This window comes from Chelonia mydas, chromosome 3, assembly GCF_015237465.2.
Source record: "Chelonia mydas isolate rCheMyd1 chromosome 3, rCheMyd1.pri.v2, whole genome shotgun sequence".
NCBI classification, from domain to species: Eukaryota; Metazoa; Chordata; order Testudines; family Cheloniidae; genus Chelonia; species Chelonia mydas.
This window is the reverse complement of record NC_057851.1, coordinates 134,571,003-134,598,536: the sequence shown is the minus strand read 5'-3', so window position 1 is coordinate 134,598,536 and position 27,534 is coordinate 134,571,003. Positions and strand designations below refer to the sequence as shown.

The 27,534-nt window shown below is 41.2% G+C and overlaps 1 protein-coding gene and 1 long non-coding RNA gene across 6 annotated transcripts in view; one reads left to right on the top strand and one right to left on the bottom strand.

Moving 5' to 3' along the window:
- Nucleotides 1-806: 806 nt before the first annotated feature.
- Nucleotides 807-26,994, bottom strand: EXO1 (exonuclease 1). The gene is made up of 14 exons (XM_037895317.2): nt 26,715-26,994; nt 26,160-26,333; nt 24,064-24,183; nt 22,243-22,366; nt 20,703-20,840; nt 19,740-19,952; nt 18,849-19,036; nt 17,221-17,317; nt 11,901-12,129; nt 8,861-9,110; nt 6,060-6,549; nt 5,271-5,375; nt 2,716-2,909; nt 807-1,196 (listed from the first exon to the last, which is right to left on the bottom strand). The coding sequence occupies exons 2-14, from the start codon at nt 26,318-26,320 to the stop codon at nt 1,052-1,054; spliced, it is 2,454 nt and encodes an 817-aa protein (XP_037751245.1). The 5' UTR covers nt 26,321-26,333; nt 26,715-26,994; the 3' UTR covers nt 807-1,051.
- The window catches only part of LOC114019056, a 109,830-nt gene continuing 109,190 nt past the window's right edge, over nt 26,895-27,534 (top strand). For 3 of the 5 annotated variants that reach the window (XR_006289723.1, XR_006289722.1, XR_006289724.1), the window contains exon 1: nt 26,896-26,999. This is a non-coding gene — a long non-coding RNA (uncharacterized LOC114019056). Of the gene's footprint in view, nt 27,277-27,534 lie in introns of all 5 variants that reach the window. The other 2 variants (XR_006289725.1, XR_006289721.1) reach the window with 2 other exon arrangements.

Here is a 27,534-nt window from a genome sequence, read left to right as displayed (position 1 = left end):
ACAAAAATTGTAAGTAAGGCAAGGAAATGAGTTAGATTATCTTTTGTTTTAGCTTGCGAATTTTCCTTATGCTAAGAGGTAATTTCATTCCTGTTTTGTAACTGGAAAGCAAAGTCAAAGGGGAATCCTCTGTGTTTTAAATCTTTTTATTTACCCTGTAAAGTTACCTTCCATCCTGATTTTGCAAGTGTGATTCTTTTACTTTTTTTAAATAATAGTCTTCTGTTAAGAACCTGATTGATTTTCAGTGTCCTAAAAACCCAGGGGTTTGGTCTGTGCTCACATTGTAACCAATTGGTTAGTATATTATTCTCAAGCTTCCCCAGGAAAGGGGGTGAAGGGGATTGGGGGAATATTTTGGGGGAAACAGGGACTCCAACTGTTCCTTCCTGAATTTTTGTCTAAATCACTTGGTGGTGGCAGCAATACCATCCAAGGACAGGGAAAGGATGTGTGTCTTGGGGAAGTTTTTAACCTAAGCTGGTAGAAATAAGTTTAGGGGGTCTTTCGTACAGGTCCCCACATCTGTACCCCAGAGTTCAGAGTGGGAAGGGAACCCTGACAGCTTGGTATTGCTGGAGCAGAAGACCTGACAGGTGGGCAGAAGGAATGAGACTAACTCCGGAGCAAATCTGAACTGGCTCTGGTATTTGCACAGAGAGGCACAGCACATGCTTGGGGAGGTTAAGATCTAGAATAAAATTGTATATGCAACTTAAGCATTTTATTTTGAAGGATAGTTTTTAAAAATTAGTTTGAACAGAAGTTTCCTATTGGCATTTAAATGAGAAAAAAATCACGTTATGTAATATTGAAAAGGTTTTATTCTAGTCAGTATAAAACTGTACCTTTCATTTCACTTTATATAAAAGATGACAAAAAACCCTATATTCAGACAAATATACAGCTCACATCCAAAATATAGTCTTTTTATATTAGTATATGATGTCCAGAAACAATTCATCTTACTCTGTCCCCCAACAATATATGTGCAATGATTAAAATGTAACCCACCATGCAACAGAGAGCTGCCTAAGCAAATGACATCAGTTCATTGGAATATTGCTCTCTGAACATGACTATACTCAAGTTGATTGAAGATTTCCTCTTCTGTTTCTGGAGTAAGCTGGATATTATCTTTGATTGGAGACAATGGGTCCGATGATTTTTTACAAGAGGGGAGCTTTTCAGAGTCTCTGGAAAAAAAGAAGACAAGCAACCATGTACAATTATGCATGTTGCATTTTCTAATCACAGAACTATAATATGTATGCAAGTATGAAGAAATAGAGGAATGAGCACAAGGTTGGAACTCAGGAAGCCCAGAGTTTTAATCCCAGTTTTGCCACTGATTTGCTGAATACACTGGGCAAGTTCCTTCAACTCTCTTCTCCAGCTGTCCTCTGAGGAAAAAGAAATGTTACTTATCCTACAGTAACTAGAGTTCTTGGAAATGTGTTGTCCATATGTATTCCACCCTTGGTGTCCATGGACCTCTACACTTCAGACTAAAGTCTTTTGGCCCACAGTGTCTGTTGGGTTCATGCATCCACCTTAATTGTCCTTGTGCTTCAGTACCAAGGGCATAAAGAGTGGAGTTAGTCCAATTGCAACTCAATTCCTTCACCTCAACAGAATCCAGATGGACTCCATACTAGTGAAGGAGGAGGGTGGGTCATGGAATACATATAGACAACATATGTCAGATAACTCCATTTACTGTCATGCCAAGTAGCTTTTCTTCCTTTGAGTGCTTGTCCAAATGTATTACACACTTGGGGATTTACCAACAGTGATATGGTGTGAAAGTGGTATACGTCCTGAGTCTACTTAATAAAAAAAAAAAAAAATTATGTATCAGTTCTGACAAAGGAAGCATCAGACCCTCGCCGCATCTACCCCAAGAAGTAATGTTTATTGACAGTAGGGATTGAACCTCGAGTAGTTGCTTTGCAGATGTCTGACAGGGGTATGGTTTGTAAGGAGGCTGAAGAAGGTGCCAGAGCCCTAGTGGAGCGAGCTCTTAATCTGAGCTGGGGGAGCTAAACTAACTAATTTGTACCAGAACTCAAAACCACTTGGATAGTCTTCGTGCCAACGTCTGACTCCTCATTCTGTCAGCAAATGCTACAAATAACTTAGGGGAAGATCAAAAGGATTTGGGCCTCTCCAAATTAAAGGATAGGGCCCTATAAACATGCCCTACAAGTACAAAGCCTCGTCTCTCCTTTATTAGAATGTGGTTTAGGGAAGAATATTGGCAGATGGTTTAAATGGAAGTCCATAACTACTTTTGATGAGAACCGTGGCCACTGGGAGCTGCGGACAGTCAACGTGAACAAAATGTCTTGCGGCCCGCCAGCAGATTACCCTGATGGGCTACGTGCTGAAGGCTGCCAACCCCTGTAGTACTGCATTATACGAAAGCACACTAGGGAGCTCTGTATGCACACCAGCAGGCTCTACACTGACATTGGGAGAAAAGAGGCAAAGCCTCATGTCTGTAGAGACAAGTGGGAATGTTTTTCCACTGTGTGCCTGTACATACAGTGATCAAAAAACCCCCAAACCTTCTTCTCACACCTTCAGGGTATATTCAGAGTACAGAAATGCTGTTATTTCTCCACACAATTCCAAAGGGGCTAGGGAGAAAACCAGGGCAGGTCGGGGGAGAAAATAAATTAATCTTTGGAGTGAAGAGTTAAAGCAACTCACCTTCTAAATTGGAAGTTTTTCCAGAGATCACTGATTGTGACCTGCAGTCCTGGCTTATTTTCAGCATTGTGATGATTTTTCTTCTGTGCACTTAGTAGTTTCTTGCTTAACCCACTGACTTTAGCTGGCATCAGTGGCTTGAGTTTTGTCACAACATGTGATCTTACAAAATTGGATCTCTGTAAACCAGGAACCTGTGGGTATAAATACCAAATTATAAAGCTCTGGCAGAAATGATCATGAGCAAACAATATGGGCTATGCTGGACAATTGTATTTATTTTACGCAAGGGTTAAAATAAATAAAATTGTTTTGCTGGAGAATGTAAGTAGTGTTTGCTTGTGCATACAGAAAGGCACTCAACTTGCTTTGAGGACATCAAGAGATGAAGAATCCACCCCTTCCCTTGCTAGTTAATCACCCTCACGGTTAAAAAAATTCTGCCTAATTTCTCATTCGTTATACATATATTTTTATTTCTAATTGCTGCCTTCTCTTGCTACTGACCCATGATGGACTTTTAGCCAAAGTTGCCCTCTTTCTCCATTGTGAATCATACCTTTTGGTCAGCTAATAAAAACTCTTCTTAAAGAGCTCTCAATTTTCATTCACATTTTTCTGTCTACATTTTTCTCCTAATAATTCTTCCTCAGCTTTGGGATATTAGCCCTTTTGAAGCAGCAAGTATATATTTTTGGGGGTGGAACTGTCCTCTGGCTATTCTGACTATAATTAGGGCATGATCACTGGTCCCTACACAACCACTCACTTCCAGTCCAGTGATTAATTAATCTTTATCCGTCATAAAGAGGGCCAAAATAGTTCTCACACAAGGTATTTCCCTCAGTTTGAGTTAGAAAATCACCTATTTTTAGAAACTAATGATGTTTTACTAGTGTCAGACAAATGAATTACTGAATGTTATGCTTGTGACAAAGCAATGAAAATAATTTAAAGCTTTGAGCACTAGGATTTTTAGAATTCATCTATAAAAACTTTCTTCCCAATTCTTTCACTTTCGAGTTCCCTATCAAAAAATACACAAATCTGATCCGTCCTGTAAAATGATAATTTAGTACTCACAAGGAGGAATATCTAAACTGTTCAAGAGACTGATATTCAGGACTACATATATGTAATTGCATACAAATAAACTGTATTAAAAAAGTTATTCAGGTTGCAAAGTCGTGTGGCAAACGGTATTAGAAGAAGGGTGCAAGAATATTTTATGGAACTGGAAGGTATCAGGGATTCTCAATTTGTCCATCCTGAAGATTCCCCCCCAAAAATCAAATTGTTTTAAGCAACAAGGATGCAAAATTGCTTTGAAAAGTATAACAGTGGTGTTATACAAACTCTACTTTCAGCCCAACCACAGCAGAATAATGGTAATATCTTAACACCCTCATAATGGGACTGATTTTTTCATAAATTCATGGTCTTACACCATACTCATCCTCATTAATTAGGTTTTGTCTCTGTTCACCGATCAGTAAAACATTACTGTACCACCAACACCAACGGACCCTGAGTTTCCTGAAACTTTTTGGATATGTTAGATCAAAGGTACTTATGTGGCTTCTGCACAATCTTTAATGCATTTATCCTCATAACAGTTCTGAGAGACAAGGAAATATTACTGCCCCTGTTCTACAGATGGGGAACTGAGGCACATAGAGATTAAGTCACACAGGAAATCTGGAAGAATGGAATTGAACCTAGATCTCCCAACTCCCAGGCTAGTGCCCTAACCATTCCACAACCTGCACTCTCCTCAAAGAACCATATGTCATTCTAATGAAAAGTACACATCAAAATTTTGAAAAAAAGCAAGAAACAGACTAGAGAATATTTCAGAAGGTAAGGAAAAGTTAAAATTTCTTTACATGGAAAGCAACCCAATAACCACAAGGTGTCACTATTATTACAAGGAGTGCATGCAACACTGCTGTGGTGTACGGATCTTTTTTTTAATTTTTTAATTTTTATAAAAGAGTTCCTTACTAAAAATTAGTGAAAACTAAGGCTATGTCTATTCTAGCCGAAGATACCTTGTGAGTACTTTTCTGGCTGGGGTGGAGGGTGTGCAGGGGAAGAAAAACATATATGGTCTTGTTCACACTTATCAGTAAAACCAGGCAAAGCTCTGTTTATCGATTGCTTGTCTATTCATTTACAATGTAGCTGTAATTTCTAATATACATAGGAACTTAAGGTTCTTTAAACCAGTTAAAATCTTAGAAATGTCCTGGACTTTAGTGAAGGAACATGGTAAACAGAAGTGTGGTTAAAATCCCACAGCAAACTATGGTCATGTTAATGGTTCTAACCAGGGTTTATAACCAGGTCCCCTCTTTCAGTTGCATTTGTAGTATGAATGAGCATCAGGAATGACAAGTTAGAGAAGTGCTGTCATGCCTTTTCTGGTTAGCATATAATAGTGCCTGAGACCCGACCTGACTAAAGTTTTACAATGAGAGAGTGTAGTGGTTTATCCAAGACTTTGATCTTCAAAATTCAGTGGATCATACATTAAAATTAAAGAAAGGTTATACCTTGCTCCTTAGCAGTGTATGCTTTCTTTCAGTACATACAGTGGAAAACGGGGGAGAGCTTTGAGAACTTGGATCATCACCTTGCTTTAGTGTGGAGTCAGATTCCTTTGGGAAAAAAAAATATTTTACATCATTTAGGTTTTAAAACTGGCTTTTTCATAACAAAACAATTTACATATTATGTATGTGTACACACACACACACACTTATTCAGTTTACAACATTTTTCAACATTTTAAAAGCTTCCCTGAGAGCCTCTGCTTGTTTTCACTGAGCAATACTGTATAAATATATGCACATTGAAAGGGACTTCTTCAATCACTGGTAAAAGCAGATTCAGAAATCTAAATGCATTAGTTGTCTTAATCTTACTCTTTGCATGAGCAGCAATGGAAAAACTGAAAATATAAACTAAAGCTAGGAATTATTTTGGGGGAAGTTTTATAGCCTGCATAATAGAGGTCAGACTAGATCACAATGGTCTCTCCTGGCTTAGAATCTGAGAGTCTATGAAAATAAAAGGACCGACTCAAAGAGCCAAATGTCAAACTAATATGCCAATCCATGCTGCACGGACATGTCCACCATACAGACAAGTAGCTTTTGTCATTAGAAATTAACGTATTCATAGGGCATTATTTTGAAGAGGAAAGTCACATGGATCACTACTTTAATTAATGTGACCTGTTTGCAAACGCCTGAGACAGTACTGAAAATATTACCCTAAACCCTGATGAATTAGCCCACATTACCAGTACAGCTGAATTGAAACAAAGCTAATTTTCTTACTTCTGCTTCTGAGTCTTTGTTAGACACCTGCGATATTCTTGAGAAGTCCAAGCTGCTTTCTGATAGCTCACTAGACCCTTGAGACTGCAAAGAACACTCCATTTCCAGTAAGGGGGAGGATTCTTCATCTGACTCATCACCTCCTGCATTGCTGACAGTATGTAATCTAGATATCTCACAACCCTGGGACACCCTTTGACTGTTTCTCTGTCGGTGAAACTGCTGTAACAGCAGCACGCCAGGAGATGGGCTGGGTGTCCCAGGACTCTCTCCAAGGCTTCCAGACCAACTGAAACAACTTCTCTGTGTTTCCACGGGGGATGATGAGGTAGTTCTTGTAAATTTCCCAGTCTCCGAACACTGAGGAACAGGATCTTCTGTTATACTTTTAGTTTCCTGGGCCTGACAATCCAACTTGACATCCTGCGATGGTTGGGCAGTTTCATTCTTTGTTGTACAATCAACCATACTGGTGGCATGGCAGAAGAACCTAACATACATAAAATGAAAGATACAAGGGATAAAGAGGTGGAGGGAAAAAAAGTTATCAATTTTTCAAATGAAAGTGTCATTTTCACAATCACAGCAATTTTGTTTTGGAAGTATTATTTACAGCTTTATAGGTTCTAGCTCAATGGAAGCAGCAGTAATACCAGTCACTGTCTGCCCTTTCAGTCATGCTATTAGAACTACACTAATCTGAATTTTGAGGAGAAGCCCCAGTGAGGTTTGCAAACAAATAAGGCCACTGCAGCATCATACTCCTCTCAGACTAACAGGTCTACCTCCTCTCTCATGCCCTGGCCCCAACAATACTGGGTAAGCTGTAAGATGGAGCTACTGACAGCCAACCCTCCTTCTTAGCTAGACCTGCCACCCTAGTGTTGCAGAGATAGTGGGGACAGGCCGGCTAACCGTTTTTGTGGTTAAGACAAGAGGTGAGACCTTAGTTCAATTCCCAACTTTGTTGCAGACTTGTGTGTGACCGTGGGCAAGACACTAGGACCCCGACCCTGCAAACATTTATGTACATGCTTAACTTCAAAGATGCAAATAGCTCCATTGACTTCAATGGAACTACTCATGCTTAAAAGTTATGCACATGTGTAAATGTTTTCAGGAGTAGGGCCTTAATCTTTCTGTGTTACAGTTCTCTACTTGTAAAATGAGAATAATACTTCTCTAATGCCCTGTGAAATATGATATCATTAATGAATGTAAGTAACTCAGACATTTTGCTAATAGGAGCCATATACATACTTAACTGATGGATAACTTTGTATGAGATTACTACAGGAGTGAGCTAGAATTCATCCAGCCCTTTCAACTTTGGCAGTTACTACCAGGGACTGTTGCCACAGCCTCATTTAAGCTCTCTCTGAAACCGAGCTCCACCTTGGGGGAAAACAACTGGCAAATCCTGGTTTCTGGGGTGAGATGTCAAAGCTGCATGCTGTGCAATTCTAGCTCTTGTACAGCCTAGCAGAGCCACAGGACCTCACTGATACATGTTTTAAGAACTTTTTCTGAAATATGTTCTCCAACATTTAAGTGAAGTAATGCAATTTATAAGTTAAAATGGTTTGCTTTGATATCAACTATGCATAACAGTCTTCTCATTTTATGTGCCTCTCTTTGAAAAGCTCATAATCAAGTAGGTAGTGAATATGCTCTTCCAGGATGAATTGCATCTATCCCTGGTATAACACTGCAGCTATTTTTAGAATAGCTATTGCATAATCTGGAAATTAAATACCATCAATTGCTAATAAACTTTTATATCTATAGAGTATTATAGCATGGAAGACTGACAGAAGAAAAATAATTCTGTTTTACAGCAGTCTTGCAGTACTCTGCAGTTACAGTAAAAACTAGACACTTAACTATATGCCCCTAGTAAGTTAGGCTGACTTCCCCTTCTTTTCCAGAATTAACAGGAAGAAATAAGCATACAAATACGGCAAGAAAGCCCAGCATCAGATGTGTAATGCCAGTTCACTGCAGCCACACATTGTCTACTTTAAGAAATGTATGCAAATAGGTGCAAACAAGCCTCAGAAAGTCAGACTGATTAGGTTCTGGATGTAGCCTGCATCCATGAAACCTGGCTGGGAGACTTTAGAATCCTTGTATTGTCCCACTTTATATCCTCCTAAACTACTCAGCACACTACAAGCCGATGGAAGACAAGAGTAGAAGTTGGATTGGCGTCAATATTCCGTTAACCTTACATATAAAAACACAATCTTAAAATGAAGGAATTTAAACAATATGAAACCAAAGTCAATTGGAATTTTCCACTCTTCTACAGAATCCTACAGATGAATGAATTTATAAAAAAGAGCTGAAACACATTCAAACAACATTGCATCACTAAATGCAGTTAATACACATCAAGGTCTTCACACTAAGCCCAGTGCTTAAGGAGGAAGCATGGTTCAGTAGATAGGACACTGGATGAAGAGTCAGGAGACCTGGGTTCTGTTTCTGGTTTCACTCCTCCTCTGCTTTGACCTTGGGGAAGTCACTTTACCTTTTGTTCAATGGTTTCTGCTCACCTTTTGTACATCTATTGACATTGTAAGCTCTTTGGGGGTGGGAACTGTCTCTCACTATGTGTCTGTACCATGCCTAATATAAGGGGTCTCTGATCTCCATTGGGAGTTTTGAGGCACTTTTGTAATACACATAATGAACAGTAAAAGTAGAAAAACTGCAATGTTAAACTTAGTATTTCATAAGAATTTAATCTTGACATTTTTAATATTATATTACTCATTAAAACGGTGATTTAAACATGCCTGCTTCTAGTCCCTGGAACAACAATAGCACCGCTCTCTTCATTTTTCCTCTGCAGAAAGGAAGCAAATTTGTTCCTGACTTTAGGTTGGGTGTTTGAGCTCTCTTTACTGAAAGAGTCCCCTGAAGCATGAATCGGTGACACTGCAGAGAGACACTTCTGTGGCTCACCATCTTCACTGTTTTCTTTCTTGGGCTTTTTTGCTTTTGAAAATGAATACTGACTCAACAGATCTCCATCCGACACCTCTTCTAAATAGAAAGAATACAGTTCTCATTAAGTTTAATATCACTGTAGAAATGCCCTGTAGAATGAACTCTCCCAGCTGGTAAGAAATGAGCTGAATTGAACATTATGCCATTTACCATTGTAACAAACCTGAAATGCTGTTAATTTCAGAATGGTGTAGACATTTAGGAGATTACGGTATTTAACACAAATGTTGGCCAGTAAATTTATACTTGTAAGAACACGTACTAGACAAGTAACGCACTACCAAGTGGCCTGTTTCACAAATCATATTAGGATAAAATTCCAAAATTACTACTACTACTAATTATTTATAAAAACACTGCACATGCAGACTATTTTCTCAGAGTAAGAAGCAATACCTGCTTCATTGAGTATGTAAACAGAGAGACGGGGACAACAGTTTAGAAAAAGGAGGGCACGAGGAAACAATTAGTGAGGAAAACAAGGTAGAAAGGATCACTGAAAGAAACGGTACTGAAGAGAAAAAGAGGTCATGTGCTTGGATAACAAATACTGAAAGCCTGTTCCAAGCATGACAGGGGGTCTAAAACCAAGAAAGGGACAAAGTAAGCAATAGAGACAGCACTGAGAGAAGTACGTGGAGCTAATAAGGGCTGAGACTTAAACAGGGCAAGATTATGTAAGGCCTTGAAAGTTAGGAAAAGGATCTTGAGTTTGAAACAGTAAGCAAAAACAGACCAGTAAAAAGGTGCAAGAAGTGGAGAGTAAATCTACCTAGGAAGCAGAATTTGTGACAACCCAGAGATGAGAGAAGCTGGAGGGAAGAATGTCACAGTAGTCAAGGCAAGAAATGACAAAGGCTTAGAGACATGGACAGGAAGAGGCTGAAGCTGTGATAAATGAGGGGGAGTGGGGTAGCTTCCTTTTATGGGCACCCAGCCATCCAGTAACTATAAAAACCCTCTTAGTAGCTGTTCTCTAATTGCTCTACCTGTAAAGGGTTAAAAAGTCTCACTGCTGTGCACAGGTAAAGGGAAGCGAGTTGGCACCTGGCCAAAAGTGCCAATGGGAAGGCTAGAACTTTTTAAAATTGAAACAAGATTCCCCTTTTGTCTGTCTGTGGTTGTTTTCTAGGGGAGAAGCAGACAGGGCAGAGCTATGCTGCAAGAAGCATGGGGCCAGGTATGAAAAATCCTTGGTATCATATCTAGAAACTACTCATTTGAAACCCCAGATACGTAAGTAGATCAGGAAATGTCTAGGAAGACATGATTAGGTTATCTCTTTATGGCTTGTGACTCCTCTGTGCTAACACTGGGTGCTTTTGTTTTGTTGTAACCTTTAAGCTGGACCACAAGAGAGCTATTCTTGATGCTTAATCCTTGTAATTACTTTTTTTTTTTAACCTACCAATAGCTAAGAGGTTTGTGCACGTTTAATTAGCTGATTTCCTTTGTTTTCCCTTCTCAGCCCTTCCCCGGAGGGGGGGTGAAAGGGCTTTAAGGTACCCCACAGGAAGGAATTCCCAAGTGTGCCTTCCTGGGCTCTTAAAGGGGCTCTGCACTTAGGTGCTGGCAGCATTTACCATTCCAAGGTCAGAGAGAAGCTGTAATCTTGGGAGTTTAATACAAGCCTGGAGTGGCCAGTATTAATTTTTAGAATCCTTGCAGGCCCCCACCTTCTGCACGCAAAGTGCCAGAGTGGGGAATCAGCCTTGACAGACGCAGAGGAGACAACTCCACTGAAGACACCAGATAGACCAAGGGTGGCCAACCTGTGGCTCTGGAGCCACATGCGGCTCTTCAGAAGTTAATATGCGGCTCCTTGTATAGGCACCGACTCCAGGGTTGGAGCTACAGGTGCCAACTTTCCAATGTGCTGGAGGGTGCTCACTGCTCAACCCCTGGCTCTGCCTCAGGCCCTGCACTCACTCCACCCCTTCCCACCCCCTCCCCTAAGCCTGCCATGCCCTCGCTTCTCCACCATCCCCCTCCCCAGAGCCTCCTGCACGCCACAAAAGAGCTGATTGGGAGGTGCAGGGAAGGAGGGGGTGGCGCCCATCGGCCGGCTGCCAGTGGGTGCTGGGAAGGGAGAGCTGATGGGGGCTGCTGATGTATTACTGTGGCTCTTTAGCAATGTACATTGGTAAATTCTGGCTCCTTCTCAGGCTCAGGTTGGCCACCCCTGAGGTAGACCAAGCAGAGTAAGAACAGAGAAGTGCCACTTTCACTTAGCTAGCAATAACTCAGTTACCTTGGTAAGGGTAGCTTCAGTGGAACAGAGGGCAGAAGCCAGATTGAAGAATATAATGGGAAAGCTGGAAGACAGAGCATCTAGGCTGTGGGAATAGACAGAATGCTCAAGGAACTTGGATATGGAAAGTAAGGAGGAGCATATACAATATTTTTGAGAACTCCTCTGCCTGCATCCCACCCTGTGACTGGTGGGATATTTTCTAGTGCCTTATGAGCCATTATAAAACAAACCATATAATTTGAAATAGATTTTTAAAAATAATTTTAAGCAATGTAATTAAAAATTTGGCAGGATGAGATTTCTAACAAAACGGCTAAACTTTTGAAAGTCCAAAAGCAAATCAGATGAAACCTAAAACTCCAATATATAATCAAAACTCCAATTGTTACTTAGTTTTAGTATTGTCTCTCCTCGGTCTTGCAACACGTTTAAACACACACACACACTTAAAATTCTTCATATAAAAATATACTGGAGATGGAGTTCTCAACCTCAAGCCTTCAACTCAACTAAAAAAAAGGGTCTCCTTTTTTCCCTTTCTGTCCTGATAATTTTTGTGTAGAGACACATACCACTTCTTGATCTTTTGACTAGTAGTTCCTTGCTTGGAAGTTTCAGGCCTTTGATACTAATTATTTTCTCAATGCCTTTGGTAGTTGATTTCTCTAGCAAACGAGTGGTACATGTGGTAATGTCTGTATTATGACCAGGCTTGTAGTCTCTGCTCCAAATGCTGTTTACACAGTATGGCTTCTGACTAGCAGCTCTGTCATTCCAGCCACGACTTCTTGGCCGTGAAGGCTACAAAACATAAAAAGAAGAGAACAAAACATGTGTTGGAGAGAAATTTATTAAACCTAGGATTCCCCACTTTAGTGTATCAGGATGATTTGACATTTATACAACAGCTATGACAGACTGATCTGCTCTTCATTCACATTTTATTCTCATTTCCACATTTTCAAATTCTTCCCATATAAATTAATTTTTGTGTTGCCACATCCTTTTCCCTTCAAGTGTGGTGTGATTGACTGCTAGTCTAAGACAGATATAAAGAGGCAGAACAATCAAAACAATTTAAATTTCTGTTATGAAAACAATTAGAGGAAATATTTTGTATTGAGTTAAATACAGCAAACGTGACATCCCAATAAATTTTTAGAGTTATATTTGAACCAGTTACTTCCATAGGTAAGCCTTTAATTAATCCTTTTTAACATCTATTTCCATATTGGTTCAGAAAGTCAGATGGTTTGAAGCAGCTTAAGATTTTTAGTTTGTGCAGGACAACTAGAAGTATAGAGACTTAAGTAATACTCCAAATAAAGTGATGCTGTTTTTCCTCTCTGGACACCCAGGTACAAATTTTTATTAGGATAAAAATAAGTGCAGGGATTCCAGTGTAATCCTCAGAATACATACAGCCAAGTCATAAAAACCACTAAAAATGTGGTACAATAATATGTGCTGAAGAGTTTCCCAGGACTGGAAAAAGGGCATCTCAGCTAAGGAAGGAAGAGCATTGGCAGTACCTTGGAGCAAAGTTGACAAAATGCCATCTTCCTTTCCACTACCATTTAGTCCCTCACTTTCACAAGCAATACATTTCTACATCAAAATGAAGAATATAAACACAGATTTATTTTTGCATATTCCCAATGTATGATACTTTCCCTTCATTTACTCAGACCAGGTGATTCTGGCCACCCTACGTTAGTTGTAGATGTCACATGACAAAAGATGCCAATGAAGATCATCTGTTCTGGATGTTCTAACCAATCTATTTCCTTGTCTGTCCACCATCCCTTGAAAACTGAAGAAGTATGTTTCCTTTGACCAAAACAAGGTCAGTAGGCCCCTTTTCAGCATTTATAGTGTGCAAGTGCCATTCCTTAACTTTCTAAGTACTTCCTGATGACAAGTTATCTCAGAAATATAATGCATAATGATTGTGGAAAGATTTTTGCACCACAAGCAAGAACTTTAATCCAGGGATTGAAAATTCCTGATATATTCAGGTCTCAACTAGCACCAGAAAAGCTTGACTGGTCCACGGAACCATAAGGTTTGCTATCTCACCAACAATTAGAGCAAAGAACTACAGTTATGCACACCATAGAAAGCTGGGAACATTATAAAGCAGATTCTAGTTCTGGCAGTGCATAAAACAATGCACCCTGAAACTACATCACTTGATTTACTATCTTTCTTCCCCTTATAACAGTGGTTCCCAAACTTTAACAGCCCGCAAACCCCTTTCACTAAATTGTGAAATCTCGTGAATCCCCTCCTAAAAATGAATTTTTCCAGGGATTTAAGTTTAAATTTCCTCCACACTCCGCGGGGCTCCTGCTGCTGGACCCCATTGATTGCCCCACCGTCAACTGAGCTCGGGCTGCAGGTCCCGCTGAACGCCGGGGCTTGGGCTGCCAGCCCCAACTGCCCAGCCCCGCTCTCCCTGGGGCTTGGGCTGCCAGCCCCACGCGGAGCGCTAGAGTTCAGGCTGCTGGCTCCCCCACTCATGGGGGCAGGGCTCGGGCTGCCAGCCCCAACTGCCCTTCCCCGCTCTCCCTGAGGCTCAGGCTGTCTACCCTGCAACTGGGTCCCACTGGCTGCCTCCAATGCCTGGGGTCCTCTGGCCGCCATTAGTGAAATTTTTCTGCAAACCCCCTCTAATGTTCTGCGAACCCCAAGGGGTTCGCGAACCGCAGTTTGGGAACCACTGCCTTATAACTTCAATTGTAAAATGTTTGCAACAGCTACCATCACAAGAATTGGTATATTTGAAAGGGTTTATTTAGGGATATCAATTAATCACAGTTAACTCACGCGATTAACTCAAAAAAATTAATCGCGATTAATCACACTGTTAAACAATAGAATACCAATTGAAATGTATTAGTTATTTTTGGATGTTTTTCTACATTTTCGAATATGTTGATTTCTATTACAAAGAATACAAAAAGTGTACAGTGCTCACTTTACATTATTTTTTATTACAAATATTTGCACTGTAAAAATGATAACCAAAAGTAATAGTATTTTTCAAAAAGAACAGGAGTGCTTGTGGCACCTTAGAGACTAACCAATTTATTTGAGCATAAGCTTTCGTGAGCTACAGCTCACTTCATCGGATGCATAAAGTGGAAAATGCAGTGAGGATTTTTTATACACACAGATCATGAAAAAATGGGTGTTTATCACTTCAAAAGTTTTTCTCTCCCCCCAGCCCACTCTCCTGCTGGTAATAGCTTTTGCGAATACAGACTAACACAGCTGCTACTCTGAAACCAGTATTTTTCAATTCACCTCATACAAGTACTGTAGTCAGTGGCGTGGCCAGGTGGAGCTGAGATAAAAAAGGCGCCACCTACTAGTACTCACCTGGCGGTGCTCCGGGTCTTGGGTGGTGGGTCAGGCGGCGCTCCGGGTCTTCAGCAGCGCTTCAGCGTCAGGTCCTTCACTCGCTCCGGTCTTCGGTGGCACTGAAGGACCCACTGCCACTGCAATGCCGCCAAAGACCGGAGCGAGTGAAGGACCCGATGCTGAAGCGCTGCTGAAGACCCGGAGCGCTGCCAGGTGAGTAAAAATTTAAAAGGTGCCAAAGAATTAAAAAGACGCCACTTCTGCTCGGTGGGGGAGTGGCCGCTGCCCTGCTCCCCCCCAGCTACACGACTGACTGTAGTGCAATCTCTTGATCATGAAAGTGAAACTTACACATGTAGATTTTATTTTGTTACATAACTGCACTCAAAACCAAAACAGTGTAAAGTTTAGAGCCTACAAGGCCACTCAGTCCTACTTCTTGTTCAGCCAATCGCTAAGACAAAAGTTTGTTTACATTTACGGGAGATATTGCTCCCTGCTTCTTATTTACAATGTCACCTGAAAGCGAAAACAGGCATTCGCCAGGCACTGTTGGAGCGGGCCTTGCAAGGTATTTATGTGCCAGATATGCTATACATTCGTATGCCCCTTCATGCTTCGGCCACTATTCCAGAGGACATGCTTCCACACTAATGATGTTCATTAAAAAAAAAAATGTGTTAATTAAATTTGTGACTGAACTCCTTGGGGGAGAATTGTATGTCTCCTGTTCTGTTTTACCTGCATTCTGCCATATATTTCATGTTATAGCCGTCTCGGATGATGACCCAGCACATGTTCTTTTTAAGTACACTTTCGCAGCAAATTTGACAAAACGCAAAGAAGGTACCAGTGTGAGATTATTGAAGATAGCTTCAGCACTCGACCCAAGGTTTAAGAATCTGAAGTGCCTTACAAAATCTGAGAGGGACGGGGTGTGGAGCATACTTTCAGAAGTCTTAAAAGAGCAACACTCCAATGTGGAAACTACAGAACTTGAAGCACCAAAAGAGAAAATCAACCTTCTGCTGGTGGCATCTGACTCAGATGATGAAAATGAACATGCATCAGTCCGCTCTGCTTTGGATCGTTATCGAGCAGAACCCATCATCAGCATGGACGCATGTCCTGGGGAATGATGGTAGAAGCCTGAAGGGACATATGAATCTTTAGCGCATCTTGCAAGGCCGGCTCCAACAGTGCCATGCGAATGCCTGTTTTCACTTTCAGGTGACATTGTAAACAAGAAGCAGGCAGCGTTATCTCCTGCAAATGTAAACAAACATCTTTGTCTGAGCAATCGGCTGAACAAGAAGTAGGACTGAGTGGCCTTGTAGGCTCTAAAGTTTTACATTGTTTTATTTTTGAATGCAGTTATTTTTGTACATAATTCTACATTTGTATGTTCAAATTTCATGATAAAGAGATTGCACTACCGTTCTTGTATTAGATGAATTGAAAAATACTATTTCTTGTTTTCTTTACAGTGCAAATACTTGTAATCAAAATGAATATAAAGTAAGCAGTGTACACTTTGTATTGTGTTGTAACTGAAATCAATATATTTGAAAATGTAGAAAACATCCAAAAATATTTAAATAAATGGTATTCTATTATTAACAGCGTGATTATTGTTTTTAATCGCTTGACAGCCCTAGTTTTATTGTTATATGAGCTGAAGGGTTAAATCCCAGCATTCAAAAAGCACGTTATTCTAGTTCTTGTCATTTATGAACGGTCAATCAGCTGCTAAAATCATATTCAAACTGAAGAGGGGGAAAAAAAAAAAAAGATAGTGACAAAAAAGACTTTTTTTAAAGTGAGTTTCATTTGATTTATTGACGCCATTTTTTCTATATTTTTTTAAAACCTTCCACTAGTGGAAAAAAAGTTTTCACCTTCAAAAGAACCTAAAATGGCTCATAATTAAGTGAAGAAAGTAGTACAGAAACAGTACCTGATATCTTTCCCCACAACTTAATTTCATGAGGGTTCTGGAACCCAGAAAATTGTTAATAGTCCAAATTCAGGAAAGCCTTTAAACAGATGCTGAACTCCCACTGATTTCAAAGAGTTGCAAGCACAGATTTAAGTGCTTTCCTGAATCAGGGCCAGTCAATGACAGAATGGGATTTAATTGTTATATATTACTGGAAGAGGAAACCACAAAAGATACTAATAAATATGAACTTTATTTAAGCTTTTGGGAACTACCGAGAGGTTTTTAAAAATATTGGCAAAAATTGTTTCAGAAAATGAGGTGTCACATACATTTCAGAATCCAGAAACACTTTTCAAAGCACTAGTCTTTGACCAGCGATCAAGGGGCGGAGGGGGGAGGGGAAGGGGAATAACCCCCAAATTTGTATTCTGTTGCTGCTTGAGACTCACTATTATTTCAGAATCCTTCTGTACTATATACAACTGTCAGAACACCAGACCAGCTGTAGGTAACATTCAGCCATACTCTCCTTGCAATTCCAAAGTTATGTCAAAATCCTATGTTGAATGTTTTAAAAATATTACCTGTGAAGCCTCAGGGTTGTAGTCATCAATTTGTTCCATTGTATGGATATCTTTATTGCCAAGAGCAATTTGAAAAGCAGTATCATCACCAATATGTCTAAGTCAATCAAATTAAGGGGATATACATCTGAATATTTGTATTATAAATACAAAATAGTATGACAAATTACAACTCGTACTCTAATTTCTATATTAAAATATGTTATTAGAATAATCCAAAAAGTTAGTGTCCAAAGAAGAATATATACTGCTGCACACGCTGCTCTCCCCTGACCTCATTCAGTAGTAGCATCTGGGAGTCCTGGGATGTGTGGGTAAGTCAGAAAACAGTCCAAAAAAAAAAATTTAAAAAAAAAAAAAAAAAAAAAAAAAAAAAAAAAGGAAGTTGTTAGTTACTACTAAGGAGAGCCAGCAGGAGAAATAATGGTGGCCCAAGAAAATGAAAGTCTCTGTCAGTCACGCCCCACAGCAGTTGGTGGGTGTTTCAAAGTTGGGAGCTAGTTCTTAATGACTCCCTCCCTTCGTACTTGGATTTCTTATTCCACCATGCTGGGAGTTATAAGAGGAAGACAGAGGATGGGGAAATGCCCCCGCTCTCACAGGTAAATAATCCCCACACAGGTTAGGCAAATGACAGAAAGGGTCCTAAGTGTTGATGGGAAAGTTACAATGTGTATTATCTTAACACCACGCACAGTAGTCACTGTCTCAAAGAAGTCAAGACAGTTCTTTAAAAAAACAAAAACAAACTAAATTCAGTCTAAAGTTCAGCCAAGGAACATTTTCTTTAAAAAGCATATTTGTGATTTTAGAACCAAGGGTATTTCCAATTACTGGAAGTTTTTTCCTTTTGATGAGAGTGTTGGGGACACTGGGGCATGGCCACTAGGTAACTCGAGGGGATGGAAGACCACGAGTGTCGATGAAGCCCCCTCGCACTAGGCCCAGGTGTCCTTGGCCCCCCCCTCCCGCCTGGAGGCACTCACAGCAGCTCTGCGTACTAGGCCCAAGTGTCCTTGGCCCCCCTGCCTGGAGGCACACACAGCAGTTCTGCTGAGAATCTGCAACAATATGCTGCAGAGTCAGACTGCCTGAAACTAAGCAAGGCCAAACAGGGGAGATATGGAAGAACAATGCTGAATAAAGCAGCTTTATGTATAGTTTAACAAATGATACAGAGAACCAGGGAACTAGCTGGGAACTGGATTGGCTGGCTATATGGATACTTGGGGCAGCTTGCTATTGGATAAGTATGCTGGGAAAAAGGATGTATAAAAGCCTGTGTAATTTCCTGCTCTGTGTACAGGATTTGAGATTCAAATCTCCCTGTACCTATTTGAAGCTTCAAATAAACTTTTCTGCTTCTCCACCCCGTTGTGATTATTGGGTGTAGCACACCGGGTAACGAACCAACTCAAGCTGTTGTTCAGCCTCTTGGCACTGGGTGCCGGCAACAAGAGCAATGCTTTAAAAAGTTAAAGGAAGACAGACTTACTAACTTTTGATAGGCTGACTGATCAAACAAAAGCCTCCCGTATAACAACGGAGAAAATTACAAAGGAAAGGAAGAGAGGAAATCCACTGTGCCACACCATTTCCCACATAATATGCTAGTGCACAAAGGATACCGCCCTGCATAAAGTAGTGTTTCTGGATCAACGCTGTCATCATAAGCATTCAGAGGAACAAGCTTCCTCTTGACTGGGTCAAAAACCAATTGATAAAGGAAAGTATTATTGGCTCGAATAAATCCCTCTATGTACTCTTCCGATACAGTTATATTCATCTTCAGGTACTGCCCAATTTTCTTAATAACCTATCAACAACAACAAAAATATTGCTTTATCATCACTTCCAACCAAAGGAGATGCAATACCATGCACATCTTCAAAAGTAGTATTCCAGATATTCTTGAGGAGATACTCTGTGACTATATGAAATGTTGTTTTGAGCACAGGGCAGGAGTGGATGAAACACAGCAGAACATACATACATACACACATAGAGAGAGAAATTTTATATCCAGATATCCTAGAAGGAGTACTCTGTGACTACATGGAAAGCTGCTGTTAGCACAGTGCAGAAGGAATGGGTGGAGGAGGAATGTAATAGAACAGCCTTCACACAAACACAAACACTTTAAATTAGCAAACAAAACCTACATTTAGTGACAGTTAAGGTTGTGGCAGGACACATTCTATCCGTCCAAAACCTTAAAAGCAGGGAAATAAGAAGTTAATAGAGAGGGACTTGTGCATTCCTTTCCACCTTCATATTCCCAGCCACACTATTAATAACTCATTTTATTTAGGTGTTAATAAAACAGCATTGGAGCACTGTTTCTCAACGAAATACACCATTCTCCAACATCAGTGAAATATTTCCTTTGATAGTTTCCTCAAAATGCAGATAGTTAAGGAGAATACCCTTCATAACATCCAACCCCTCAGATTAAAAAAAAAGTGAGTGATATATAAAGGTCTTAGAAATCCTAAAATACAAATCTGAGCATACATTACCTTAATAATATCAGGATTACTGGCTAGTTTTAATAGCTTGCATGCCTTAGCTAACCCAATTCCATGAAGTGATGGAAGGTAGTCACAACCAGAAAGAATGCACATGTAACGGAATTTCTCTTCAGTAAATACATCCCCAAGCTGTTTACACCTTCCTAGTCGAGCCTGATCGATCTCTAGTCCATTTCCAAACTTGTCAATTTTCAGAAACACCTTGAAATAAGAGAGAGCAAGTAGTACATTAATTCTCACCTCATTGTATTTTATGCACATTGGTGAACTAAAGGATGTTCCCCCTCAAACATTTATTACATTAATAGGTTGTGATGTTTGCCTTGCCTATTGCATTTGCTTTCAGAAGACTAAATTCTAGAAGGTACAGTGTGGCCTGCCAGAAACTCCACAGCCAGTGGAGGAAGCATGTGTTAGAGTGTGTTTTGAAAGGAGCCAAGGAACAAAGGACAGCTTGCTACACAGGCCTTCTGCAAAAAAGCCATGGATAGGATATTCTCAGATGGGTTCTAAGAGTCAGTGTTGTGGTCAAAAATGTGTGTGTAGGCTTCCTGATCCAGCAGTGGCATCTGAGCATACATCTATTTACAGATTCCTGCTTCTAGAATATGGACACACATTGATACTAATTATTATGGGGGTTGTTGTTTTTTGCTTGTTTCAGTTCATATTCAAGAATAGGAGCATCTTTGGTGCAGGTATTTTGCTTTCTCTGTTTGGAAATCACGTACTACATTGTGGACACTACTAAAAATAAATATTTATTAGTTTGTGGCACTTAATGGAGAAACAAGGTTGAATTTGACCCTTAACCTCTGTGTCTCAGTTTCCCTATCTGTGACAAGACAATAGCTGTACTTACATACTTCACAAGTGTGTATGGACAATTAGTTTGTACAATGCTTTGAAGATGTAAAGTGAGATGTAAGGGCTATTTATATTTTTTATTACCTTTTTACACCCAAAAGCCAGAAGATCCGAGTCCTCTGTAATTATAGCTTGTACTATGCCAGTCTTATTAAGATAGGCCAACTGAGCATCAGCTTCATATGGAGCAACAACACAATCAACTCCTTGGGCACGGGCAGCCTGTACACAAACAAGTATAAGAACAATGTAAGAACTGAACACTTATTACTGGACTGCAGCAGCATCTAGGCTGCGGTCAGATGTAGGCCTTATTTTGCTAGGCATTGTGGATACAATTTTCAAATGTGCCTAAGTGTCTTAGTAACATTCTTCATTTTCAAAAATGACTTAAGTACTTAGGAGCCTAAGTCCCATTGACTTTCAATAACACTTAGGCTCCTAAGTCACTTTTGAAAATAGAAGTTAAGCAGTTTTGAAAATTTTACTCTGTGTAAGCATATAGTAACAACAGTCAATACTTAAAAAAAATCTTACAGTCTTGTAACCCCAAACTTGCAAATCACTGTGTAGGGACACTGCCCATTGAAATCCATGGGGCTCCACTCACGCAGACCCATTTGAAGGATCTAGCCATAAAAGTTTAAAAATAAATAATTTCAGTTTAAAAAACAAAACCATTTGCTAATAAATAACATTTCCTACGTTGGCCTCCAACGCTATCCACATCCATTTGATCTGACCACAAAGGTTTATGCTCCCATTCCAACCAGTTTTTCTGTTCAAAGAAAGAACATTTGGACAAATAGAAGACTGCTAAAACTCTGCTATGACTGAGAACTTCAAAGATCGATTTCCGGGGCCATTTTTTAAGTGATCCATAATTTTCCTATATATAGTTGTTTGCTAACAATTAAAAATACAAAACTGTACTATTTCCTCCCTGTCATTTATTTATGCCAGACTGAGGCACCCAAGCCACAAGTGGCTCTTTAATGTGTCTCCTGCAGCTTTTTGCAGCACATGATATTAAAAACACAGTGTGATTTAATTATTAACCAGTTTAAGTAAAAGCATCCTGATTGGCTAATATGTTATTGACAAAATAATAATACTTGGTCAGTCATTTTGCTGTGAGAATAATAAGATTTCCCATGTCATACTGTTTAAATATGAATATATAGTACTATAGTAAATGAAACAATGAATTCACGCTACTGCGGCTCTTTTGGGTAATACCGATCGCTAATTTGGCTCCTGAATCACTGAGGTCTGAGTATCACTGATTTAATGCTAAATGTCAAATGTGGAGTACACTCAATGGTTTAGTTAAAATTGCAAAGATACCTGTGAATGATTGTCACGTGCCAATTCAAAGAAGTCTGGCATAATGAAAAGCAGAGTTGAATATGGTAGATTTATCTGTCTGCTGTGCTGAACAGCCAAAAATGTGCCTAACACATACATCAGGACATCTTGCATGATTATATGTTGAGAGACAAGTTTCATGTAAATATGGGCAAGGAAAAGCAATGAGCAAGATATAAACATAGTGGAGAAGCTGCCAACAAAAACTGTAGATGTCATTTGCAAACCTACAATATATATATAATTAATAACTTACCTTAATAACTTCATGAGCCATCGCATGGGTAACATTGACACTGCGCCCAAAACAGTCTCTGGCTTCTGATAACTTCCCCTCACGAAGCAATTGTTTCCCCTTCAGAAGATTAGCCTGTCGTTTCCTACAGGGTAATAAAACAAAAAAAACCACCTCCCTCAATATACATTATTATTATTCCACATTTACATACTACCAGTTTGCATGACACTTTATGAAGGATTAAGATGGACATGGTTTCTTCTCCAAAAAGGTCAAACTATGTTACACAAAAGAAGAACATGAAGGTATGAAAGGGCGTAGGAAAAAGGGGTGCAAACAGATACAAATAATGACAAGTCATTTTGTAGTAATGCTTATAAATAGTAACACATTGACGTAGAGACTGAGGAAGAAGCAGGCAGCACAGGAGTTGAGATGAACAGCGCAAAGTAGGGCAGAAGAAGAGGGTTTTAAAGATGGTTTCAAGGAGAATGAAAATGTTTGACACAAGAGGTTTGTGAGAGAGTTGTGTTTCCTTCCAGATTGAGTCCAATACCACAAACTGACTATTTTCCAGGTTTGAAGAGGCAAAGACCTCATGAGACTTAAAACTCCTTGGGGCAGGGACCATCTGTTTGTTCTGCATTTGAACAGCGCATAGCACAATGGGGTCCTGGTCCATGACTATGGCTCCTAGATACTACCAGAGTGCAAATAAATAATGAAAATTGCTAACCTAGCAATATTTGCAAAAATTCAGGACAAAATTTAATGACATCAGCTCACAAGATAACAGCACTATGAAATCAGAATCTGAACCCAAAACCCAGGCCCGAATCAAATCTTAATGTAATGCAGATTGAACAACAGCCTGTTACCCTTAATTATTAGTAATGGGTCAAGTTTCAGTCATGGGTATTTTTAGTAAAAGTCATGGACAGGTCACGGGCAGTAAACAAAAATTCACGGGCCCGTAACCGGTCCATGACTTTTACTAAAAATACCCCTGACTAAAACTTGGGGGGTGCCGCAGGTACTGGAGAAGGGGGTACAGGTGCTTGGGGGGTGAGTCACGGCCCGGGGAAGCAACGCAGGTGCTGGGGGGGAGGGCGCACGCAGGCTCCCTACCCAGCCCTAGCTCAACGTGCTGCCTCCACTCCGCCCCAAGCCCCAGTTATGCAGCTCCCATTTGCTGGGAACCATGGCCAATGGGAGCTGCGGGGGCGATGCCTGGCTGTTGGCAGAGGCAGCATGTGGAGCTAGGGGAGCTGAGGGAGAGGAGTCCCTGCAGCTAAGCAATGGCCCCAACCCCAAGCCCCATACCTAAACTCCTGTTGCTGGGGGCCCCGAGACTGCCCCAGTAACAGCCAGCACAACTGACCCAGGGGCTGCCCGAACAGTTCAGGCAGCTCCTGGGCCAGCTGCACAGGGCTACTGGAGAAGTCACGGAATCCGTGACAAACACGGAGCCTTACAAATAATAACCAACTACCTGTACTGGCAATAAAATAATTCTACACTTCTGATCTCATTGCACAAACCAGAGGTATAACTACAGAAGGTGTTTCAAATTACAAGTTACTGAGAAGCTATTGCTCAAAAGATCTGCTTTTTCCCCCATTTATAAAATATTTCAGTTTTTAAAGAGAAGTTCTATTCTAAAAAAACTAAAACTCTCAACAGTATTTTGGGGCTCTGTGTTGAAATAATTACATCACACTGTAAGAAGTATAGAAACTAAAGCAATCTTTGATAAGCCCAGCAAAATTACCAGTTTAAAAAATATGAAGCATAAGCACACAACTGGTATAATTTGTCTGCAAGTTGATCATTACTTACTCTCTTCGAGCTTTTTCCACTTCCTTTTTAGAAGGCAGGGTACATCCATCAAATACTAGAATTGGCTTGATCCCAAATGACAAGAGCATATCAACAAGTTTCAAGCAGAAGACTACATATCTGTAAGAATATATATATATATTTTCATATTACGAAGCGTGAAAACATCCATTGATTGAGAATGAAACTTAAACCTTAAGACTACCACATATTTCTAACTTGCAGGAAAAACAAAAAAAAAAAGTTGATGATAATTAGCATTCAAAGCTGTCAGTGGGTTAAAAATCTTTTTTTAAAAAAACGAAGAACAGTACGTACATTTTTACTATGAAGGAGTCCTCCTTATGTCCTGTCTCCGGTGAAGCCCAGTCCACTATGAACATTATCATCTGTTATGCTGTTTATTCTTCTTTACAAATAATTGTGTGTCCAAAGAATAAGTTACACCTCACTGAAGTGCCAAATTGTACAGCATTTTGTAAACTATAGGACAGATCATCTCCCTGATGCCTGTGAGCTGAATACATGATGCTCAAACAGAGAGGGGATGCATATTGCATTATCCTTTCCTGGAACTCTGCAGATGACCTTCTGGTGGAGCTTTATGGTGATTAAGGGGTGATGAAAGTGCTTACCATCTAGGTTTGCCACTATCCACCCATCACTCCAGATGGTGGATAAATACTGGGATGCCTGTGCTAAAATGAAAGCTACGTAAAGCATCATTAAACTTGGGAATTGGGATCTGTGCCTATATATACCCCCTCCCAGAGAAAGGAGAGGTTATTATGATCAAGAGCAGGGTATGACCTTGCCACAGAGCAGAACTAAGAACAGCCCTCAGATGGCAGGGAAGACAAAGCAGCAGCCCACCTTCACTGGTCCCCAAGCCCATCTTTTCTGGAGAAGAAGATTCGTGAGAGATTCTAAGATTAAAGATTCCCATGTTTCTTCAGTCCCCCAATCTCCTCAGTATTTCTATGGAAATGTACAATTTGGTCCAGTATGTGTATATAGGGATTATTTCACTTTTAAGATCTAGTTGCCTGTGGCTGAAAAGCAGCAGCCTTTACACAGCACTGAAGGCTATATTATTAAAAGGGCATTACAGCATTTTTGACAGTCATCTAATACTTTTCAAGTCTTAACCGACCACACAGTTTTTTCTAACACATAATATGGGACAGTAGAGAGCAGCTTTTACAGTGTTATAGCTAGAAACACTTCTTCTGGTGAGATAGACACTGGAATAGCTGGATCATCAAAAAAATTGGACCAAAAGGAAGTGCTGTAATATTTATGAAAGTGGGACAGGTCACATCAGAGCACGACAGAGGTTTTGACCAACACCCAAAATAAATCAAGCTTAGCCCAAACTGCCTAATTTTGACTCATTTCCAGTAAAAAAAAAAAAAAAAAACCACTTACTTAAATAGATATTTCAACCTAAAACAAAAGCTTGCCTCCAACTCTCCCAGAAGGTTTGTGAATCTTGTAAACAAATTCAAAAGCAGGCATATTTCTTTGGGATTCATTATGAGCAATGAACAATATATAATAATAAATAATATATGTTGTGCAGGGTACTTTTGTGCAGGAAGAGGTTGATCTCATTCACAGTATGGGGTGCCAGAATTACTTAACATTGTTATGTCATTCTGCCACATAAGATTGTTTATGAGCTGTCATTTTTATACCAGAAGACATACTGCCAGTGGCACAAGCTGCATTATAGCTGGGACACTTTTCATTTTCATACAGTAACTTATAGATGTTATTCATGAAGGGCACATTGAAAACACCTCTCCTGTCTGATTTTTTAAAAAACTTACTCTTGATATAAGCAACACCAAAGACTGGGGGAGGGGGGAGAATCTTTTTTTCCCAATGTTTACTTTGTGTATCTGACAGCAATTTGTATATGTAGACTCAGTTTTGCTATTTCTCCATTTGTGCATGGTTATAAAACCACAAAAATGAAACCCAGTCAGTTTTTTTTAAACATAAGAGAGTTAAAAGCAGTTTCAAGTTGGCAGTGTCCCCTTACTTTGTTAAAAGGCTGAGAAACTCACAAAAATAAGTTAGGGAAAGCTTACTGGTCAGTGGGTTCTCCTTTGGCTAGTTTTTCAGCACAAGCATAGGCTCCTTTGTGCAGCCAGCAGTAAGTATCCACAGCTACCACTTGCCCTTTGTATTTCTTCACATGAGTGGGTTCCGCTGCCTCTTTGATAAACTGGAGCAGGCCGTGGATTCCCATGGTGTTGCTTAAACTGGAATCAGGAAAGAGGGAAAATGTGACACAAAACACGTTTGCTCGCCCTGCACGAGGTTTTCATCTTTGCACAGGGCCGATCGCACGAGATGGCGGGCAGGCGAGGCAGGGAAAGAAAAGCACCTGGGACCAGTGCAGCCTGCGACTGGCAAGAGAGCCACGGAGCACAGCGAGACCCGAGCTTCGGCCCCCTGCCCCAGCGCACGCAGGCCCGGGAACCACAGCCACGCTGCGCCCCGGGCGGGGAGCCGGGGCCCCGGGCCCTGCCTCGATCCCGGCCGCGGGGGGCCCCGTCCGGATCCCGGCCCCGTGTAGCCCCCCTTCATCAGCCCTGGGGCACCCTCGTCCCTCCCCCGACGGCTCGCCCCGTCCTCGGCACCTGGGGCTGTTCGGAGGAGCCGTGAGACGCTCCCTTCTTCCGGCTGGGCTGGGCTGGCTCCGGCCGCTCAGCCGCGGGGCGCGCGGGAGCCCGGGGCACTTTCAAGCAGCGCGCGCTCCTGGCCTCGAGACTCCGCCCCGCCCCCGGAGCCACTCGAGCGCGGCCTGGCGACAGACGGCCCCTCCCAGCATGCCGGGCGCGGCGGAGCGTTGCAGGCTGGGATATGTAGTCCGCAGGGGGCGGGCTCCTGCTGCCCGGCAGGCGGCAGGACCCCGGCCGGCTCGGGTATGGGCGGGGGCGCTGGGCTCCTGCCCTCCCGTGATTAGGGAAGGGCCGGCAGCTGGGGCCGGGTTGTCCGGCGCCCGCCAACCCCACTCGGGGAACGTGTGGAGCCTGGACCCCGCGCGGCCCCTAGGCTCGCCCGGGTGCAGAGAGGAGCGGAGCGTCCCGCGGCCGGGGCTTAGGGGGGTCAATGTGCCCCACGCAGCTCCCTGCCCCGCTCCCCTCCCCAGCATCCGCGCTGTTCCCCTGCCTGGCCAGAGCCTTTCCCTAGCGCACCTAGGTACTTACTGCAGGGTGGGGGCAGCCTGCTTCTCTCCGCGGCGTGTAGGACCTTACAAGTGCTGCTAGCAGTGAAGACCTACACCTAGAAATAGCCCCAGGGCATTGGGTTAAGGGCTTGCATCAGCTCTCCCCAGGCACACACACAGAGACCACTTGGACCCAGCAACGGGCCTGGGGGAGGTGGGCAACATTTTTCAAAAGCTGGAGGAGGGGGGGACAAGGAATTTTTAAAAAATAAAAATGGAAGGGGATTGTT

Excerpts from the sequence above, each read along its gene's own strand:
- EXO1 (XM_037895317.2), bottom strand. The coding sequence starts at position 26,320 with ATGGGAATCCACGGCCTGCTCCAGTTTATCAAAGAGGCAGCGGAACCC. Across the intron at positions 20,841-22,242 it reads TGGCTCATGAAGTTATTAAG|GCTGCCCGTGCCCAAGGAGT; the intron begins GTAAGTTATTAA and ends GTTTGTGTACAG. Across the intron at positions 5,376-6,059 it reads ACAAAGACTCAGAAGCAGAA|GAATCTGACTCCACACTAAA; the intron begins GTAAGAAAATTA and ends TTTTTCCCAAAG.